The 18653-nt window shown below is 42.7% G+C and overlaps 2 protein-coding genes across 7 annotated transcripts; one reads left to right on the top strand and one right to left on the bottom strand.

Annotated features, from left to right (window-relative positions):
- The first annotated feature begins 1976 nt into the window (after positions 1-1976).
- On the top strand, positions 1977-14465 carry LOC139408852 (enolase-phosphatase E1). Its single transcript, XM_071153238.1, has 6 exons — positions 1977-2299; positions 4097-4198; positions 6565-6767; positions 11329-11461; positions 11757-11880; positions 13591-14465. Exons 1-6 carry the CDS (start codon positions 2216-2218, stop codon positions 13728-13730), a joined length of 786 nt encoding a protein of 261 aa, XP_071009339.1. The 5' UTR covers positions 1977-2215; the 3' UTR covers positions 13731-14465.
- Positions 14466-14579: 114 nt separating this feature from the next.
- On the bottom strand, positions 14580-18536 carry LOC139408853 (transmembrane protein 150C-like). Of its 6 annotated transcripts, XM_071153242.1 has the most exons (9): positions 18437-18509; positions 18255-18308; positions 17361-17475; positions 17199-17252; positions 17078-17110; positions 16887-16954; positions 16455-16582; positions 16027-16204; positions 14580-15793 (listed from the first exon to the last, which is right to left on the bottom strand). In XM_071153242.1, exons 3-9 carry the CDS (start codon positions 17432-17434, stop codon positions 15585-15587), a joined length of 744 nt encoding a protein of 247 aa, XP_071009343.1. In that variant the 5' UTR covers positions 17435-17475; positions 18255-18308; positions 18437-18509; the 3' UTR covers positions 14580-15584. The 6 variants fall into 6 exon arrangements, with proteins under 6 accessions (XP_071009343.1, XP_071009344.1, XP_071009340.1 ...); XM_071153243.1 differs by lacking the exon at positions 18255-18308 and having other exon boundaries at positions 17361-17442; positions 18437-18536; XM_071153239.1 differs by having other exon boundaries at positions 17361-17442; positions 18255-18510.
- Between the last annotated feature and the right edge of the window lie 117 nt (positions 18537-18653).

Raw genomic sequence — 18653 nt, forward strand, 5'->3', positions numbered from 1 at the left:
AATTCCTGATATTTAATCATAGTAATAATTCCCTGTTTTAGGTCAGTTAGGATTACTGCTTTATTTTAAGAATGTGAAATGTCAGAATAATAGTAGAGAGAATTATTTATTTCAGCTTTTATTTGTTTCATCACATTCCCAGTGGGTCAGAAGTTTACATACACTCAATTAGTATTTGGTAGCATTGCCTTGAAATTGTTTAACTTGGGTCAAATGTTTCAGGTAGCCTTCCACAAGCTTCCCACAATAAAATGGGTGAATTTTGGCCCATTCCTCCTGACAGAGCTGGTGTAACTGAGTCAGGTTTGTAGGCCTCCTTGCTCGCACACGCTTTTTCAGTTCTGCCCACAAATGTTCTATAGGATTGAGGTCAGGGCTTTGTGATGGCCACTCCAATACCTTGGCTTTGTTGTTCTTAAGCCATAACTTTGGAAGAATGTTTGGGGTCATTGTCCATTTGGAAGACCCATTTGCGACCAAGCTTTAACTTCCTGACTGATGTCTTGAGATGTTGCTTCAATATATCCACATAATTTTCCGTCCTCATGATGCCATCTATTTTGTGAAGTGCACCAGTCCCTCCTGCAGCAAAGCACCCCCACAACATGATGCTGCCACCCCCGTGCTTCACGGTTGGGATGGTGTTCTTCAGCTTGCAAGCCTCCCCATTTTTCCTCCAAATATAAAGATGGTCATTATGGCCAAACAGTTCTATTTTGTTTCATCAGACCAGAAGACATTTCTCCAAAAAGTTGGATCTTTGTCCCCATGTGCAGTTGCAAACAGTAGTCTGTCTTTTTTATGGCGGTTTTGGAAGTGGCTTATTCCTTGCTGAGCGGCCTTTCAGGATGTCGATATAAGCCTTGTTTTACTGCGGATATAGATACTTTTGTAACTGTTTCCTCCAGCATCTTCTCAAGGTTCTTTGCTGTTGTTCTGGGATTGATTTGTGCTTTCGCACCAAAGTACGTTCATCTCTAGGAGACAGAACACGTCTCCTTCCTGAGCGGTATGACAGCTGCGTGGTCCCATGGTGTTTATACTTGCATACTATTGTTTGTACAGATGAACGTGGTACCTTCTGGCATTTGGAAATTGCTCCCAACGATGAACCAGACTTGTGGAGGTCTACAATTTATTTTCTGAGGTCTTGGCTGATATCTTTTGATTTTCCCATGATGTCAAGCAAAGAGGCACTGAGTTTGAAGGTAGGCCTTGAAATACATCCATAGGTAAACCTCCGATTCACTCAAATGATGTCAATTAACCTATCAGAAGCTTCTAAAGCCATGACATAATTTTCTGGAATTTTCCAAGCTGTTTAAAGGCACAGTCAACTTAGTGTACGTAAACTTCTGACCCACTGGAATTGTGATACAGTGAATTATAAGTGAAATAATCTGTCGATAAACAATTGTTGGAAAAATTACTTGTATCATGCACACAGTAGATGTCCTAACTGACTTGCCAAAACTATAGTTTGTTAACAATACATTTGTGGAGTGGTTGAAAAATGAGTTTTAATGACTCAAACGTAAGTATATATAAACTTCCGACTTCAACTGTAGATGTTTCAGTAAGATTGGATTTTTTTGCATTTATAGCAATGGTTATCAATTGTACTGCAAGAATGGAATGTAGGTCGCTGAAAATTGAGGTTGTGGTGGCAGCTGCAGAGAGGTATTTGAGTGTGAGAGACTTGTCATCAGAGGAGATACAAGGTGTGTTAAGTGGTGGTGTCCAACCCTTTCAGGTTTTTGGCTTGAGGTAGGAATAATATATTTGAATAATGGTAGGGTGGTATTTTTGTGTGTGTGTGTGTAGTAATGTTAGATGGTATGGTATTTGTTTATTTATTTTCAAGCAAAGTATAAGGGAGTTGTACTCCAGTCTAGTAGGTGGCGGTAATGCAACATGTATAGGATGCCAACCGCTGTTAAGCTTCATCAAAGAAGAAGATGCCAAAGAAGCAGAACACTTCCTGGGCACGCGGCTATTATTATGCACGCTTCATGTGTTGAGAACGTTCAAATGGGTCTGCTGACGTGACGAGCCTTCACTACCCAACATTAGCTAATTGAAAAGGAACCTAACAAGACTTGGAAAGGAATTGGTTGTCCTCTTTCTTAGGTTGGCTACCGTATTTTTCCAACCTGGATAGCTGAGTAGATAGCTAAACTAACAATCGCTATACTTGGTGCATTTAGACAGAAACATGGCTACGGTTTTAATCCCTGCAAGCACTACCGCACTTTTGCTGGATATTGAAGGAACCACGACACCAATAACGTTTGTGAAGGTAGGACAACGAGCTGAGTTTAATATATGGCATTTGAGGTGTGTATTGTAGCTCGCAAGTTACATTCTTTGCTAGACCGATTGCTACCCAATGAGCAAATTGACGTTGGAAAATACGTCTTGTGGCTAATTTGGTTAATTAGCCACAATTATCCTTGCTAGCTAGGTAGTTCGCTGGTGTAGTGTTAATTTTATCAACAACTACTCATCGACCTATTTTTCTTGACAAACTATTACTAATAACTTTTCATTTTATTTGACAACAAAAGTGACGAGACAAATTCCATGTGACAGTAATGGACAATCAATTTGACATCAAGCTCCTTCTCATCTGTTTTGTCTATTCCTAAACCTTCATGCATGCAGAGTATTTCATGCAATCCTCTCATTGGCAAAATTTTAAAAATTCAGTTGCGTGGTCTCCCAAACAGCTCCCAGGTGGTCACTTCAGTTACTCGTCAATCGTTTGAACTGATCTGAAGCCAAGACACTTGACTTGTAACTAAACTCAATTTAGAACCAATGTTTACGCTCTCTCGCTCTTACTTTAACGTAGGCTATTTTGCATTCATCTGTGTGGCCGCAGTTGACAAAAGCGAGTTGCGGTTCCAATGGGGAAAAATTAATGATATTAGTAGTACAGTAATACTTCTGGCATTTTTGGAAAGCAAAAATTCTCAAATTTTCAAGGAAACCACTGTTTAACCCCTTGATGGTTATGATGGGGAGAAAATCAGTTGTAAATTGTGTAACCTGTAGGTTTTATACCCTACATGGTTAATTATGGCTGGCATTGGTTACAATCTGACACAATATCAATGTTGCCAGCTAAGGTATACAAGGGGATAGTAGCCTTGTCCATCTAGGCCTATCTGAATGTGCACATGATGGAAGTTAGAGGTTGCCTAAATATTCATTATTTAATAGAAAAAAATGCACGGACTATATTGTGACCTAAAAATGGCTGACTAAAACTAGACTAAAATTGTCCAGAGGTTTAGTCGACTGAACTAAAACTAACGAAGGATGACATTATCAAACGGTGACGTAACACTAAAAGGTATTTTAAGATTAAATCTAAAATAGCTGCCAAAATTAACACCGTTAGCGTAGCTTGCTTGCTTTACATCGATTTGATACAGTCAATAAAATAACATCAATGTATATCGCAGCCTCTGGCTTGTGCTCGTAAACCACAGGCAGGATTTGGTATGATTGCAGGCAGTCTGTTCACCTGTCTAGATGTGAAAGCGTGCCATGCGAGTGCACAGTTTAGGAATCGTTCAATTGGATTGGTGGGGGTAGCATCCCCAACACTGGGCACGTGCTGCTAAAACGGGTACAGCAACGGGTTTCGTGATATTTCGCAAGCTATTGCTATGGATTGCCCTTCAGACCCAGCTTATTAATATATTAAATAATTAAAGGTGTCTAAATTTGAGCTAAGTACAGTAGAGCACAGATTAATTCCTTACAGTACAATATAGTACATTATACTGTATTTTACGATAGCTGCTCTACTGTACTGTATTGTACTGAACTATATTCAACCGTACTGTGCTCTACTGTACTGTGCACTCCAAACTTGTGAAAGATGGACGTCTATGATTTGGACCGGACCAAAGCTGAACCAATTAGACGTCCAAAAACGCATGTAGACCTTGAAATCAAGGACATTGTGGACAAACCAAATTTCTGTCTTTTCAACATCCATGAACAAGGGGAGTCGAATGGTGCACACTAGGTAATGAATGACAGCTAGCTAGCTATATGCTAATAGTGCTATTTTCTCCTGTAGGACATTTTATTCCCATACATCAAAGATAATCTTGAAGAGCATCTGTCTGCGCATTGGGAAGAAGATGAATGCAAACAAGATGTGCATCTCCTGAAGAAACAGGTAACTGGTTTTCTGAAAACTGTGGACAATGATGAGCAGTCAGCAGTGACTGCACACAACATCAGACAGAATATGCAACACCCATGCATACATTCTGGGTGAAAACATGTACCTTGTTCTTTGTTGAGCCTGTTAATGATTGCTTATGTGGTATGCCTCAGATTAGTACATTAAATGAATCAGCAGTTCAGAGTTGGGTGTCTACAGTGGGTTTGGCCCAAATATATAAACTCAGCAAAAAAAAGAAACGTCCTGTCACTGTCAACTGCGTTTATTTTCAGCAAACTTAACATGCGTAAATATTTGTATGAACGTAAGATTCAACAACTGAAACAAACTGAACAAGTTCCACAGACATGTGACTAACAGAAATATATTAATGTGTCAGTGAACAAAAGGGGGGGGGGGGGGGGGTCAAAAGTATCTAGATTGTGGCCACCAGCTGCATTAAGTACTGCAGTGCATCTCTAACTCATGGACTGCACCAGATTTGCCAGTTCTTTCTGTGAGATGTTACCCCATTCTTCCACCAAGGCACCTGCAAGTTCCAGGACATTTCTGGGGGGAATGGCCCAAGCCTTCACCCTCCGATCCAACAGGTCCGAGACGTGCTCAATGAGATTGAGATCCGGTCTCTTCGCTGGTCATGGCAGAACACTGACATTCCTGTCTTGCAGGAAATCACGCACAGAACAAGCAGTATGGCTGGTGGCATTGTCATGCTGGAGGGTCATGTCAGGATGAGCCTGCAGGAAGGGTACCAAATGAGGGAAGAGTGTCTTCCCTGTAACGCACAGCATTGAAATTGCCTGCAATGACAACCAGCTCAGTCCGATGATGCTGTGACACACCACCCCAGACCATGACGGACCCTCCACCTCCAAATCGACCCCACTCCAGAGTACAGGCCTCGGTGTAACGCTCATTCCTCAACAATAAAGGCGAATCCGACCATCACCCCTGGTGAAACAAAACCGCGACTTGTCAGTGAAGAGCACTTTTTGCCAGTCCTGTCTGGTCCAGCGACGGTGGGTTTGTGCCCATAGGCGCAATTGTTGCTGGTGATGTCTGGTGGACCTGCCTTACACAGGCCTGCCTACAAGACCTTAGTCTAGCGCCTCTCAGCCTATTGCGGACAGTCTAAGCACTGATAGAGGGATTGTGCGTTCCTGGTGTAACTCGAGCGGTTGTTGTTGCCATCCTGTACCTGTCCTGCAGGTGTGATGTGCGGGTGGTGTTACACGTGGTCTGCCACTGCGAGGACGATCAGCTGTCCATCCCTGTAGCGCTATCTTAGGCGTCTCACAGTACGGACATTGCAAGTTATTGCCCTGACCACATCTGCATGCCTCCTTGCAGCATGCCTAATGCACGTTCACGCAGATGAGCAGGGACCCTGGGCATCTTTCTTTTTGGTGTTTTTCAGAGTCAGTAGAAAGGCCTCTCTTTTTAGTGTCCTAAGTTTTCATAACTGTGACTTTTTAATTATCTGCTGTTAGTGTTTTAACGACCGTTCCACCGGTATATGTTCATTAATTGTTTATGGTTCATTGAACAAGCATGGGAACAGTGTTTAGACCCTTTACAATGAAGATAGTTGGATAGTTAGCCAGTTAGTTGGATTTTTACTAATTATCTTTGAAAACAGGGTCCTGAAAAAGGACGTTTCTTTTTTTCCCCCTGAGTATAGCTATGTAGGTCACAGATTAATGGGTGTATTTGATTAGCTGCCGGGCCATAAGTGCCCTGCATCCTGTCAGTTGGGATGACATGAGGGCAAGCGATGAGACAAGCGATCAGAGCTGCACTCATGTTCACTGGCTGCTGAAGTCTAGCAGACCTACTGCAGGAAGCTCTTTGTTTTTTTGTTTTTTTTACACCAGGGAAGGACTGGCAAACTAGGGTGGTTGAACTCCTTTGAGGGCCACTTGACTGCTTTAGATCAAAATTACCATTTGAAATCTGACTAGATCGGTCATTTGACGGACCAGAACGGGGGGGGGGTTGTTGAGGAACACTGACATAATTCATGGAAAGCTATCTACATCCGAGAAACACTTGACTACAGTAAATTCTGTAACATTGGGTTCTTCAATAAGGGATGCAGCCAGGTGGTCTGTGACTGGAGCTAATGAGTTCTCCTCCTCCAATGAGCTTATTGATTTGCAGAACAGTGAAGTTGTCATAATAGCGTGGCGGCTACCATATCTAATTTACTGGAATTAACAGTTTTGTCGGCCAAGAGCGGTCTGTCTTCAACGTTGGATAACCCCAAGAGTTGTCGATGGTTAATTCAAACCCTGCTCCCTAATGAACATGACCCCCCATTAACCCTTGACCCTGTGCTGACCCTTTCATCATGTTAGGTTGAGGAGGACCTGCGTCTGAATCGAGCATGTGCGCAGCACGCCCTGGACCAGTCTGGGCACACGGATGAGGAGAAAGCCATCGGAGAGGTGGTGGACAACGTGCTGTGGCAGATGGCTTCGGACAGGAAGACCACGGCCCTGAAACAGCTGCAGGGACACATGTGGAGGGCGGCCTACGCTGCTGGGAGAATCAAAGGCGAGTAAGTAGCCAGAAGTTTTCCTTCTATTGCACTGAGGGTACTACTGTATGAGGGATGAATCCTAAATCGATTTTAGTGCAAATATCCCATAGATATAATTTCGTGGTTAACATAAGACAGAGCTGCAATTCCTGCCACATTTTCCTTCCACATTTTGTAACGTCACAACCTTATTCTAAAATTGATTAAATCGTTTTCCCCCTCATCAATCGATACACAGTACCCCATAATGACAAAGCAAAAACACGTTTTTAGAAGTTTTTGCGAATTTATCAACAAACAAAATACGGAAATATCACATTTTACGTAAGTATTCACTCTTTACTCAGTACTTTGGCAGCGATTACAGTATGACGCTACAAGCTTGGCACACCTGTATTTGAGTTTCTCTGCAGATTCTCTCAAGCTCTGTCAGGTTGGATGGGGAGCGTTGCTTGCACAGCTATTTTCAGTTCTCTCCAGAGATGTTCGATCGGGTTCAAGTCCGGTCTCTGGCTGGGCCACTCAAGTACATTCAGGGACTTGTCCCAAAGCCACTCCTGCGTTGTCTTGGCTGTGTGCTTCGGGTTGTTGTCCTATTGGAAGGTGAACCTTCACCCCAGTCTGTGAACCTGGACAGAGTGCTCAGGACTTCATCAAGGACCTCTGTTTTTTTGTTCCATTCGTCTTTGCCTCAATCCTGACTAGTCTCCCAGTCCCTGCCGCTGAAAAACATCCCCACAACATGATGCTGCCACCACCATGCATCGCCGTAGGGATGGTGCCAGGTTTCCTCCAGATGTGACGCTTGGCATTGAGGCCAAAGAGTTCAATCTTGGTTTCATCATGAGAATCTTGTTTCTCATGGTGTGAGTCATAAGGTGCCTTTTGGCAAACTTGTTAGTTACAGATATTCACAGCCTTTGGTTCTTATATCTATCAATGAGCTTGCTGTACCTTTCTACTGGCAATTTGGGCCACTCTTCAGCAGCAAACTGCTATAATTATTTAGTGTTTGAGGGGTTCCCTCGACCAACTGCTGTTTTCAGATCTCACCATAGGTTTTGGATGGGATTTACATCTCTTCGCTGGCCACTCCAGAACAGTTCAGCGTTTTCTTCTTGAATCATTACTTGGTGCTTTTTGATTTGTGTTTGGAGTTGTCATGCTGTAAGAACAACAGACTTCAATGGAGACCCAGTTTTTGCACACTGGGTTGAACATTAGACTCCAAAACACCTGATAATCTGCTGATTTCATGATGCATTGTGCACGTTCAAGGACCCCAGTACCAGAGGCAGCCAAGCAAGAGATCCTCTAAACACGCCACTTCGATACAGCTACGACCGGAAGTGACTTACGCAGCAGTTTAGGAGAATTGGGATGAGGTTAGGATTAGTGAAAATGCTTTCCTAACCTGCTATGAAAAGCTTCTTCCGGTTGACGCTGTATCGAAGTGGTGTGTTTTTAGGGAGTCCCAGCAAGCAACCCCACTGCATTATCAAACCTCTCCCATGTTTGAATGTAGGGAGGATGTTTTCATTTAACACTTCATTTGGTCATCATTGATCTGTATAGCCAAAGATCTCTAATTTTGTTTCAATGATCCACAGAACAGTTTCCTAGGATTTGGGCTTGTTTAGTTGGGTTTTTGAGAAGTTCAATTAGGCTTTCTTGTCTCCTTCAGCAGTGGGTTCTTCGTATGTTTACCAACGACCAAAGGAAGCATTCAAAGAAAAGAACACCCTCCCTACAATCCAAACATGGGTGAGGTTTGATAATGCTGTGGGGTTGCTTTTCTGCTGAAGAGTGCCAAATTGCCCATTTTTTAAAGGTGCAGCTAGCTCATTGGATTTGTCGGCAGTTATCTTGGCCAAAGGCTGTGCAACTAAGTACTACCTCCGGAGTGTCAATCATTTTGTCCATGCCACTTTCTTTTTTTTTTTTTAGGCTTGTATTATTAGCGGCTTGGGTCTCTTTCTAATATTGAGGAATATTTCATTCTCTGTTCATAGGAGTAACAACATGAATTTGTGCATGAGGCAGAAATAATGCGGTGCAACTCGAGTTTCACCATCTGGAAGACGGTGTCCCTTTTATGGTAAGGGAGAACGGAGATATGTTGAGGTGGATCCTCAGTCTAATGCTCTCTCCCTCCACTGACTGACCATTAGATACAGGCACCATCAGCCCAATAGTTAAAAAATAAAAATAAAAAGCAAATTATTTAAATATGAAGCACAGCTGAGTGAGCATACAAGTAATACAACCGATCTATTACTGGTGTGATCATATAGCCTAAAAATGACCTGACCAACAATGCATTGGCAGGGCAATTCAAGCAAAGCCAATATGCGGTGATAATGTATTGGGCCTATAGCTTACTGTACAAACCTCATTGCCACAGTTCTGTTTTTAATTAGTTAATGTAGCATTAAAAAAAAATTAAGGCCATGTTTTAAAAAATATATATAAAAAAATGTGAGTGGTAGATAGATCTTGGCTTGTACTTTGACTCTAAGGTTGGTGACCACTGTTCTAGAGTTTTCCCTGTTAACACTATATCAATGTTTCCCTTTACTGTGGCAATTGTGATTAAATCAACACAATATTAGCCGCTTTCAATGCAACATACCAAAACAAATTTTGTTGTAGGCAGAACGCATCAGAGTAGGATTCTATTGCATTGATACGACTCCGCCCATACTCTAGTGTACACAGACCGGTGCGGCATAAACAATCTGAGCTGCAGTAGGCCTTTATGCAAGTAGAACATATGGATCTGTGCCATTTACTTTGAACTGGACTGTGTTTAGAGCATGAGCGGTCGTGAGTAGATGAGCTTGTTTTGAGATTTTAAGCGAGAGCTGCATGTAGCCACGTGTGCACATTCTGTTCAAATCCTTTGCTAGTTAGTGAGTTATTAGCCCAGTTAGATGATTTGTAGTCTAAGGGAGTGATTGCTTCCTACAAGGGCACAAAACGTATACATTTCTAGACCTCTTTGAAAAGTGAGTCAGGTAAAGAGATTTTGAAACAGGCTTGAATAAGCTAAGTGGAGGCAGAGGGTAGCATCATTTGTCTGATTCTCTGTAATAATGGTATGGGAATAATGCATTTTATTTTGTAAAGTGTTTTCTTGCATCAAGCACAACATTTTCAGTCACCTCGTCTGAAGGACGAGTGGATAAACAGGTTAATGTCAAGCCCTGCATGTTTATTTTCAAAAGTCTCATGGAATGTAGGCCTACATTGAACACCACATACTGGCTGCATGATAGAACAGATATTTCCATGTTAAAATGTTATGAGATGCATTTTCTCCATTGTTTTTGATGGTAGGCCACTGGTAGGCCTACATTATAATCAAGTAGCCTACATGGCCACTGTTAAAACTAACGTAAAGCAGGACAGCCTCAGTGGTCACATGTACAGGGTTGCAGGTGTGATTGCAGGGTGCAGTAAAAATCTAAGCCTCTGAGCTCCAACATTTTTTGTGTATTTTTTTATTTAACCTTTATTTAACCAGGTAGGCTAGTTGAGAACAAGTTCTCATTTGCAACTGCGACCTGGCCAAGAAAGCAAAACAGTGTGACACAGACAACACAGAGTTACACATGGAGTAAATGATAAACAAGCCAATAACACAATAAACAAGTCAATGACACTGTAGAAAAAAGAAAGTCTGTTGGCCGGGGTTGGAGTAGCCAGGAGGAAGGCATGGCCAGCCGTTGAGAAATGCTTATTGAAATTTTCGATTATCATGGATTTATCAGTGGTGACCGTGTTACCTAGCCTCAGTGCAGTGGGAAGCTGCTCTTGTTCTCCATGGACTTTAGTGTCCCAAAACTTTTTGGAGTTAGAGCTACAGGATGTGAATTTCTGCTTGAAAAAGCTAGCCTTTGCTTTCCCAACTGACTGCGTGTATTGGTTCCTGACTTCCCTGAACAGTTGCATATCGTGGGGACTATTCAATGCTATTGCAGTCCGCCACAGGATGTTTTTGTCCTAGTCAAGGGCAGTCAGGTCTGGAGTGAACCAAGGGCTATTAGATCTGTTCTTAGTTCTGCATTTTTTGAACGGGGCGGAAGGTGAGGAAATTCCTCACCATCACAAACACTTGGGGTTGAAATTTGGATAGATTCTTGCCAGCCTGAGTAATGGAAATGGTGCAACACGTTTTGATCTGAATGAGCCCATACTTTTGTGTAAAATTGTGTGGATACGCTCTATACTACGTTGCCATATGTCGTTGGTTTATTTTCCAGTTCAACTTATTTTAGAAGAAATGGGAAATTATTCAAGGGAAGGACAAGGGTGCCAATATATTTGGCCACAACTGTATCTGTGCACAGATTGAGAGATTTTATTTATTTTTTCCTGCAGGAATGGAGATCTACAGGTTGTGTTTAGTCTTATGTAGTGGTATTAATGCTAATTGTTTCTAAACTGCCTGTGAGAGGATCAAGTCCTATTGCACTGCTGCATTTCTTCCATATGTCACCTTCAAACCATCATTGTCTGGAGTCCTGTTGACTCATCCAGACAGTATTACTAATGTGTGTGTGTGTGTGTGAACCAGGCTGTACCAGGATGTGGTTCCATCCATCAGGAGGTGGAGACGGCAGGGCCTGAAGGTCTATATCTACTCCTCTGGCAGCGTGGAAGCCCAGAAACTACTGTTTGGATACTCTGTAGAGGGAGATGTCCTAGATGTAAGGAACTCTTCTCTTTTCTAAACTTTTTAGAACACACACTAATCTCTCTGGTTCATTGTAATTAGGGGTGTGAATATTTAAACGCAGTTGGGATTGTTAACGTTTAGAAAAAGTAAATCGATAAAAAATGGGTGGGTCTCACAAAATGAAATTCACAGTGCAGTTATCACAATTTTTATTTTCTGTGTTATAGCCTAACTAGACAATAGTTAGGCTATAACGCCAAGTTGTGTAATTTGAAGGAATTTTGTAGTCCTGCTCCCAGATAACTTCAGATTCTTTATCCTTTCAGCTATTTGATGGCCACTTTGACACCAACATAGGCGCCAAAGTAGAAAGTAAAAGCTATGAGAGAATTGCGGAGAGAATGGGCTGCCTGTCTGAGGAAATCATGTTCCTGACAGATATCACACGGGGTAAGTGTTGTAGCAGGCAAATGAGTTCAACGGTGAATGCTCTTTACATATTGTTTGGGCCAGAGCCTTTCTACCTAGCTGGATCAGCCTCCGAAGCTTTGCCAACCTTAGCTATGACTGAATTCCACAGTGGAATTTCCCACTTGCTTGTCAAAGGGCTTGTCCTTTAAACTACAACAACCCAGCCTGCATTAGACAAGTACATATGCTGCTCATAGAATATCAAATGGGCATATTTTAACTTGTATTTATTTTCCTGTTTTATGGACTGTTTTATGGACACGCATGTTCTCAATAACCTACTGGGTAACATGAAGGAAGATGATACGTTTACCAGATAACTGATAACTGAAGCCATGTAGCTAGCCCTGCTTTAGAGCAGAATAGCACTTGGAAAGGCTGTTCTATCAGCGTTAAATCAGTACAGTGTTAGCTATATGCTGTACTGCATCAGAGTGCGAGCCTCCCCCTGAGGTATGGCGACTACATGTCTCGGATTGCGCGGCACAGTCCAGCAGTTTGGCCCGTTGTCCCCCATCCCGCAACTATACTGTTATGTCCTGCATTTTATCAACAAATTCAAACAAATTTTACATTTGTCCCGTTTTTCATTCAAACCGGTCTCTTGCAGTTAGGCTTATGGAAAGATGTAGGCCTATATCATTAAGATTTGGTACAGGGGTGTTGAACACTTCTCCAATCGTTGCTGAGATCTGATATTCTGTGCAAGACGAGACAGGCCAATATCAACCAATGACATTTCTCAAATCCTTTCGGGCTAAATTCCAGCTAAACTCAGAGGGCGGTTAGGCCTAACTACTTACAAAAAGCTGATGAAGAGTAAGTCCACAGCCGTATTAGACTGAAAGATGGGCTATAGGGTGATTGTCAAACTTGAGGCTCTCTATGCTCATTAGTTGCTCATTCATCATATTTTCTACTACTTCACTCAATCCCGTTATACATTCCCTGAGACCAACCAGAAATGTTTCCTTGGCCACACACTCCCAGATTTTCATAAAACCAGCCACATGTGATACTGTTACTAATTTCTTGAGATTTTAAAATGGTTAGCTGAATAGTACATTTATAAAAAATCAAATGCAATCAAAACTCCACAGCGTGCGCCACGAGGCAGAATGGGATTTTGATTGGAGAAAAAAAAAACTAAGGCTATATAGTGTAACACCATCTTTTCTCATTTTCTCACAAAACAGTAATTCAAGAAGATCTAAATTAATATTCCAATGAAACTGATTTGAGATCAAATGATTGGCATGCAGTTTGGACATTTCACCATAAAACGTGAAGAATTGTCCATATTAGGTAGCCTGACTTGGTGTTTTGAGGGTATTACAAATACTAATTTCATAGGCAGATGTTGCAGTTGGAGGACGTGTTTTGTATAAAGATATCCAATGGGCTACATTAGTGGAGGGGTGTGAATGTCCCTCAAACTCATTGATTTGGGTATTTTTTAAATGTGGCCACCCTACCCTGAGGGGAAGCGGATGCCATCGCATGGAGAGCCACACGGCTGCCTCAGGCTGGCCCCACAATCACCTTTAATGTTCTACCTTCCTTTGTGTAGGTTGTTGGGTTAGTGCCTCTGTTTCACCGTCACTGGGACTTGGGTGAGCCTGCTGTCCTGGGATCCTAGTGTGACTCAGTGAGCATGATCGAGAGGAGGATGTTTGTTTTTCCCTGCAGAGGCCAAGGCAGCGGAGGATGCGGGTGTGAACGTGGCGCTGGTGGTGCGGCCGGGGAACATGGAGCTGACGGAGGAGGAGAGGTCACACTATAACCTCATTACAACTTTCAGCCAACTGGAAGTGACGGGCGGCGTTTAACACTGGAGGGGAGAGATGCTGCCGTTCGAATTCTGCCCTTTTCCTCCTCAGTGTGCACTCATTGACTCCCATCTTGTGGATGTAAAGGTACTGGATAAGTGTACGCATGGGAGGTTTTGCCAAATATATCCAACACCTTTTTTGTTTTTAAATACATGAGGGGGAGTAATGAGTGTACACTTGGGTGAGAATCGGAACACAGCTAGAGAGAGGGAGAACACTTACTCACTAGCCCCGTTCAATCATGTTCCCTAGCCTCTTCCCCTAGCACCTACTGCCCCTTGGATCTTATCAAAGGACTGGAATGGTAAAAGCAAAGTGATTGACGCTCCTTTTTAAGCCTATTGGAGAGCCAGGTGGAGCTATTGCTTTCCCCTATCTGGTCCTTACAGACTCTGAAGGGGAGTGGGCTATGGGAAGAAGCTACTAACCCGAAATTGAACTGGGCCACTCATAAGAACTGTTTGTCCAAGGGGAGGGTCGGCCATTGATCCAAGGATTTTGGGAGTGCACTAAAAGGGGAGCCTGGGTGCCAGTCTGTTTCTGCTCTAGCCAACATGTCGTTGTCTTAGCCAGGTAACAGTGTAGCGTTGTTGAACACAAACAGTCGGGTATCTAGGCTACACCCAGGGTACCAAGAGTCGTACCAGTCTGCAGACTGCACATTTTAAGGGACCTCCCAGGGTTTCTTTCACCTTTTTTAAGCATTTTAAATAAAAAACATATTTAAGTTGATCACTTTATTTGTATTTAACTAATGTGGTTCAAAATCTGTTTGTTTCCATTGTGAGTCACATTTTGAGTATAGCCCAATCCTGTACAGTACATTAATCAGAATGCAAAGACAGGTTTTATTGTGTAAAATCATTTTAATGTTCTAACAAACAGCAGTATAAAACTGAGATGCATGTGTCAGTTATGCTCGAACGACAGCCAATTGTTGTACTAAATCACATGCAGTGGGAGAGAACACTGAAAAGGATTCCCGTGACTTGTTTAATGGGAGCAACAGTGATATGGTTCAGAATGGCATCATTGTACCTGGGCGATGACCTAAAAAGTAATACCACTGTACTGATCTTCAGAAGCTGAGACTTCCTTACAAACGGTCTGTCTTAAGTCAGGCTGAAAATAGAGGTAGACAGGAAAGCGAGCGAATGCAGCAGAAAACCTCATGCCGGTAGAGGAAGTTGAGTAGAATCCAAACTGGGAGAGGGTGATTGGACTCCCACATTTTGAGGACTTAGCTACAGTGCTGATTTTGCAGGTTTTCTTACTTACAAAGCATGTAGAGGTCTGTAATTGTTATCATAGGTACACTTCAACTGTGAGAGACGGAATCTAAAACAAAAATCCAGAAAATCACATTGTATGATTTTTAAGTAATTAAGTAGCATTTTATTGCGTCTCTCACAGTTGAAGTGTGCCTATGATAAAAATGACAGACCTCTACATGCTTTGTAAGTAGGAAACCTGCAAAATCGGCAGTGTTATCAAATACTTGTTCTCCCCACTATACATCCATCTGAAAGTCAGTGAGGCATGGCGTCACTGTTAATCTTGAGACATGAGTTCTCCAACAACTCACAGCTACATGATAAACATCCATGTCATCGTTTAGCATATTTTAGTGAACACCCCTGCTGATGAGATGACAAAGGTTGCTTATGGAAAGAGTTTGTTGCTTTTGAAAGATCACCTCGACATGCTGTAGTGGTTGACTAACTCTTCAGTAAATGACACCCACTGGAGCCTTTGACCTCCTAAAGACTTCATGTTCATCCCCCCCCCCCCCCCCCCCCCCCCCCCCCGACACAACCACAGGCAACTTAACTGTTTTGTAGCACTCCAAAGCTATAGCTGGTCCGACTGGTACTCGGACACCTCTGAGAAAGTTGCTGACAGGCTGAGAGGCTGGTCGCGGTTGTCGGTGCAGACGATCTCAAAGTGGCAGTGTCTGAACTCGATGGCGAAGGTTGCGAGGAAGCTCAGAAAAAACATGACCAGCGCCCACTGCGCTCGCGCCGCATGCATGTGAAGACGCTGCGCAATCAGGGCAAAGTCTGAACCAGGGGAGTTAAGGATCAAACGAACACTATACAAAACATAAAATGCCTAATTCCTTGCTTCCTTCGAGGTAAACACTGATTGAACTGTTGAATAAGTGAAAGCAAGGTTTCCACCTCTACAGCTGTATCCAGCCCACATACCCATAATATTATACTAACTGTGTAAAAGCGTCTGCTAAGTGACAAGGGTGAGTCCCTGGTGCAAGCCAAAGCCAGAGGAAGGATACAGAAAAGCATGCAGGCGGTGAGGGCCCCAGACAGCACGAAGCGAGGGATGCCTGCCCTCCGACCCTCGCTCCTAAGGTTGACTTTCAGGGTGATGACAGATTGAACCCAGCAGAACAACGTTCCCAGGCCAAACGTCATGTACGTCCCAATGTTGTGGAGCTCCTTGTCATTTGACAACTAGACCAGACACAAAGACAAAACAGACATGGCTCTTATCTGTTTCATGTTTACTGTGACCCTACAACCTCTGGCAAACATCTGATTATCACTGCAAACCAGGTTGAGGTTTTTGGCTATTTTATCAGTGGTTCCTAAATGTCTTGGGTCTGGGCAGTAGGGGCTAGGAGTTGTCAGTCTCCTATGAAGTAGGCTAGTGACAGTCTAGGAGTTAGGGGGAAGTGTCTAGGACAGGGTCAGTGACTCCTACCTGGAAGTTTCCTACCAGTGTCATGCCGAAGCAGGCCAGGGATAGGGCCACCAGACTGCTGATGTTGAGCCAGGGTTTGTGGACCTGGGGCTTCAGCTGCAGGTATCTGAGGACACCAATGATGAACCCTGAAAGGAGAAACCCCATAAGGGGGGTTCATTCCTGGGCCTGGGGACCCACAGGATGTGCAGGCTTTTGTTCCAACTCAATACTAACATCCTCAACAACTGTTTTGTAATGAGCACTACATGGTCTGCCATTGGAACTACTGACTAAATGCATGCCAAGCAATAGACAGCACTTCCCCATTTTATAATGTGCATCCCCTTGTTTCTATTAGTGTGTCTATCCTGCCATTTGTTTTTGGTTCAGTGGTCAATGTTGACTACGTTTTCATGTTCATACAGGAGATAAACAGAAGAACATGCTTACCTACAAAGGCAGCCAGGTTCATGACCTGGCTAAATACACAGCTGGCCGGGGGAGCATTGCCTGCAAAGCTGAGAAATGGAGGGGGAAGATGGGGGACAGAGAAAGATATAATTGTATTGACAGGAATCACCAAACCTAGGTAAAGATTAGTAACCAGTAAGGTTGGTACTAGTATAGGGTGTGTACTGTACCTTATATATGGAGGGGATTTAAGGCTAGATCGGCTGTGAAAAATTACATGTAATATTTAGAAACTGGTGCGTGGTCATAATAACTGGAATAACATATTGCTACGTTATAAACCATCCTTACTTGTATTCTGAACTCAGGGGTGTTATCTTCTCATCTTCAACAGCTATGAAATACCTGCAACCAATGAGAACCATTTTGTTAATGTCACATACACACACAGCTGTAAAGCCAAATGGTGTGTGAGATAGCAAAAACATCGTGTTTTTAAAAATGTGTACTTACACAACCCAGAGTCCAGCAGCTGTGAAGAGAGAGTACATGGCAGGGAGAAACGTCCAGGGACTGCACTTCCTCATGGCGTCTCCTGTATACAAAGACCGTTTCAAACATCTCCAGTCTGTCAACAGTAAGACGGGAAATGAAGGAGGTAGAACTGTTTTAGAACCAACTAAGGCAAAACGGGTAGAACCTATCCCTGAGTTGTTTGGTGTGTGTTTGAGGGAATTACTGTAACTCAAAATAGAAGCACAGGAATGCTGTTCAGATGCCACACTTCCGAATAGTGAGACCAAGACAAAGTCAGATATACAAAAGAAAAATACAATGATGCTTTGTTCCCTGAATTTTACAATGTAAAAGACTGCAGTCACCTCTTCCGGAGTAATGTTAGGTTTCCATTGAGGAGGACTGAACTGCTAGGGCTAGTAGCCTACTCCAATAGCCTGCTAGCTGCTTCAATAATTAGTTCTCGTAAGGCAGTAATTCCAGTCCAATACATAATTGCACTTAAAATAACCTTGAATTAACTGACATACAGACAGGTGCATGTATATTTAGAGGCAGAGATAAAAGTTGGATGTTTTTGTCTCGGGCATAGCCTTGAATAAAAACGACGTAGCTAACATGCAACGCTTTCCATTCTATTGCTGGCGTGCTGGGAATTGGAATGTAACACCCTGTCAATATGCTGTTATGTCATGTCTGACATTATGCTTCCACAACAGAGACAACTTCACATGTAGGTGAGTGACAACAGTTCAATTTCCCTGACAAGTGTTTTCTTTTGTGGTTCCCCACAATTTATATATAAAATGGAGGATGCCTTCACTAACTGGCTTCACCAATCCTAATATGATTGGGGTCTCTGTTTAATCGTCAGCCACAAACATGAAATACCTCGTCAGCCGGCGCCTGTTGGATTTATATGATGTCTTCTCATTTCATATTTGACTGAAACACGCAGTTTTTGTTATCAGGCATAGTCCCCAGTGAGAGAAATTACGTTGAAAAGACGTCTTTTAGAAGTATTTTCCAGATGTAGAAATAAGGTTCTGAATGAAAGTTGAAAAGAGGTATACCTTATTTGGATGCACTGACTAAGTCGCTGTGGATAAGAGCGTCTGCTGAATGTCCAACATGTAAATGTTAAAACAAATACTTGCCAAGCATGCTGGGTATTATTCCAATGAGCTCCGCACCCAACAAGTACACATTTGACCAGACCAAATCTGAACGAATTATAGATGTCTAGGCTAAATTTCACAATTTATAACAGCACGCTACAGTTCGACACAG

The sequence above is a fragment of the Oncorhynchus clarkii genome, chromosome 5 (genome assembly GCF_045791955.1).
Source record: "Oncorhynchus clarkii lewisi isolate Uvic-CL-2024 chromosome 5, UVic_Ocla_1.0, whole genome shotgun sequence".
In the NCBI taxonomy this organism is placed as follows: domain Eukaryota; kingdom Metazoa; phylum Chordata; class Actinopteri; order Salmoniformes; family Salmonidae; genus Oncorhynchus; species Oncorhynchus clarkii.

Coding starts and splice junctions, on each gene's coding strand:
- LOC139408852 (XM_071153238.1), top strand. CDS start 2,216: ATGGCTACGGTTTTAATCCCTGCAAGCACTACCGCACTTTTGCTGGAT. Junction 4,199..6,564: donor TGCATCTCCTGAAGAAACAG/GTAACTGGTTTT, acceptor TCATCATGTTAG/GTTGAGGAGGACCTGCGTCT. Junction 6,768..11,328: donor GCTGGGAGAATCAAAGGCGA/GTAAGTAGCCAG, acceptor TGTGTGAACCAG/GCTGTACCAGGATGTGGTTC.
- LOC139408853 (XM_071153243.1), bottom strand. CDS start 17,434: ATGAGGAAGTGCAGTCCCTGGACGTTTCTCCCTGCCATGTACTCTCTC. Junction 17,253..17,360: donor GCTGCTGGACTCTGGGTTGT/GTAAGTACACAT, acceptor CATTGGTTGCAG/GTATTTCATAGCTGTTGAAG. Junction 16,583..16,886: donor GAACCTGGCTGCCTTTGTAG/GTAAGCATGTTC, acceptor TTCTCCTTTCAG/GGTTCATCATTGGTGTCCTC.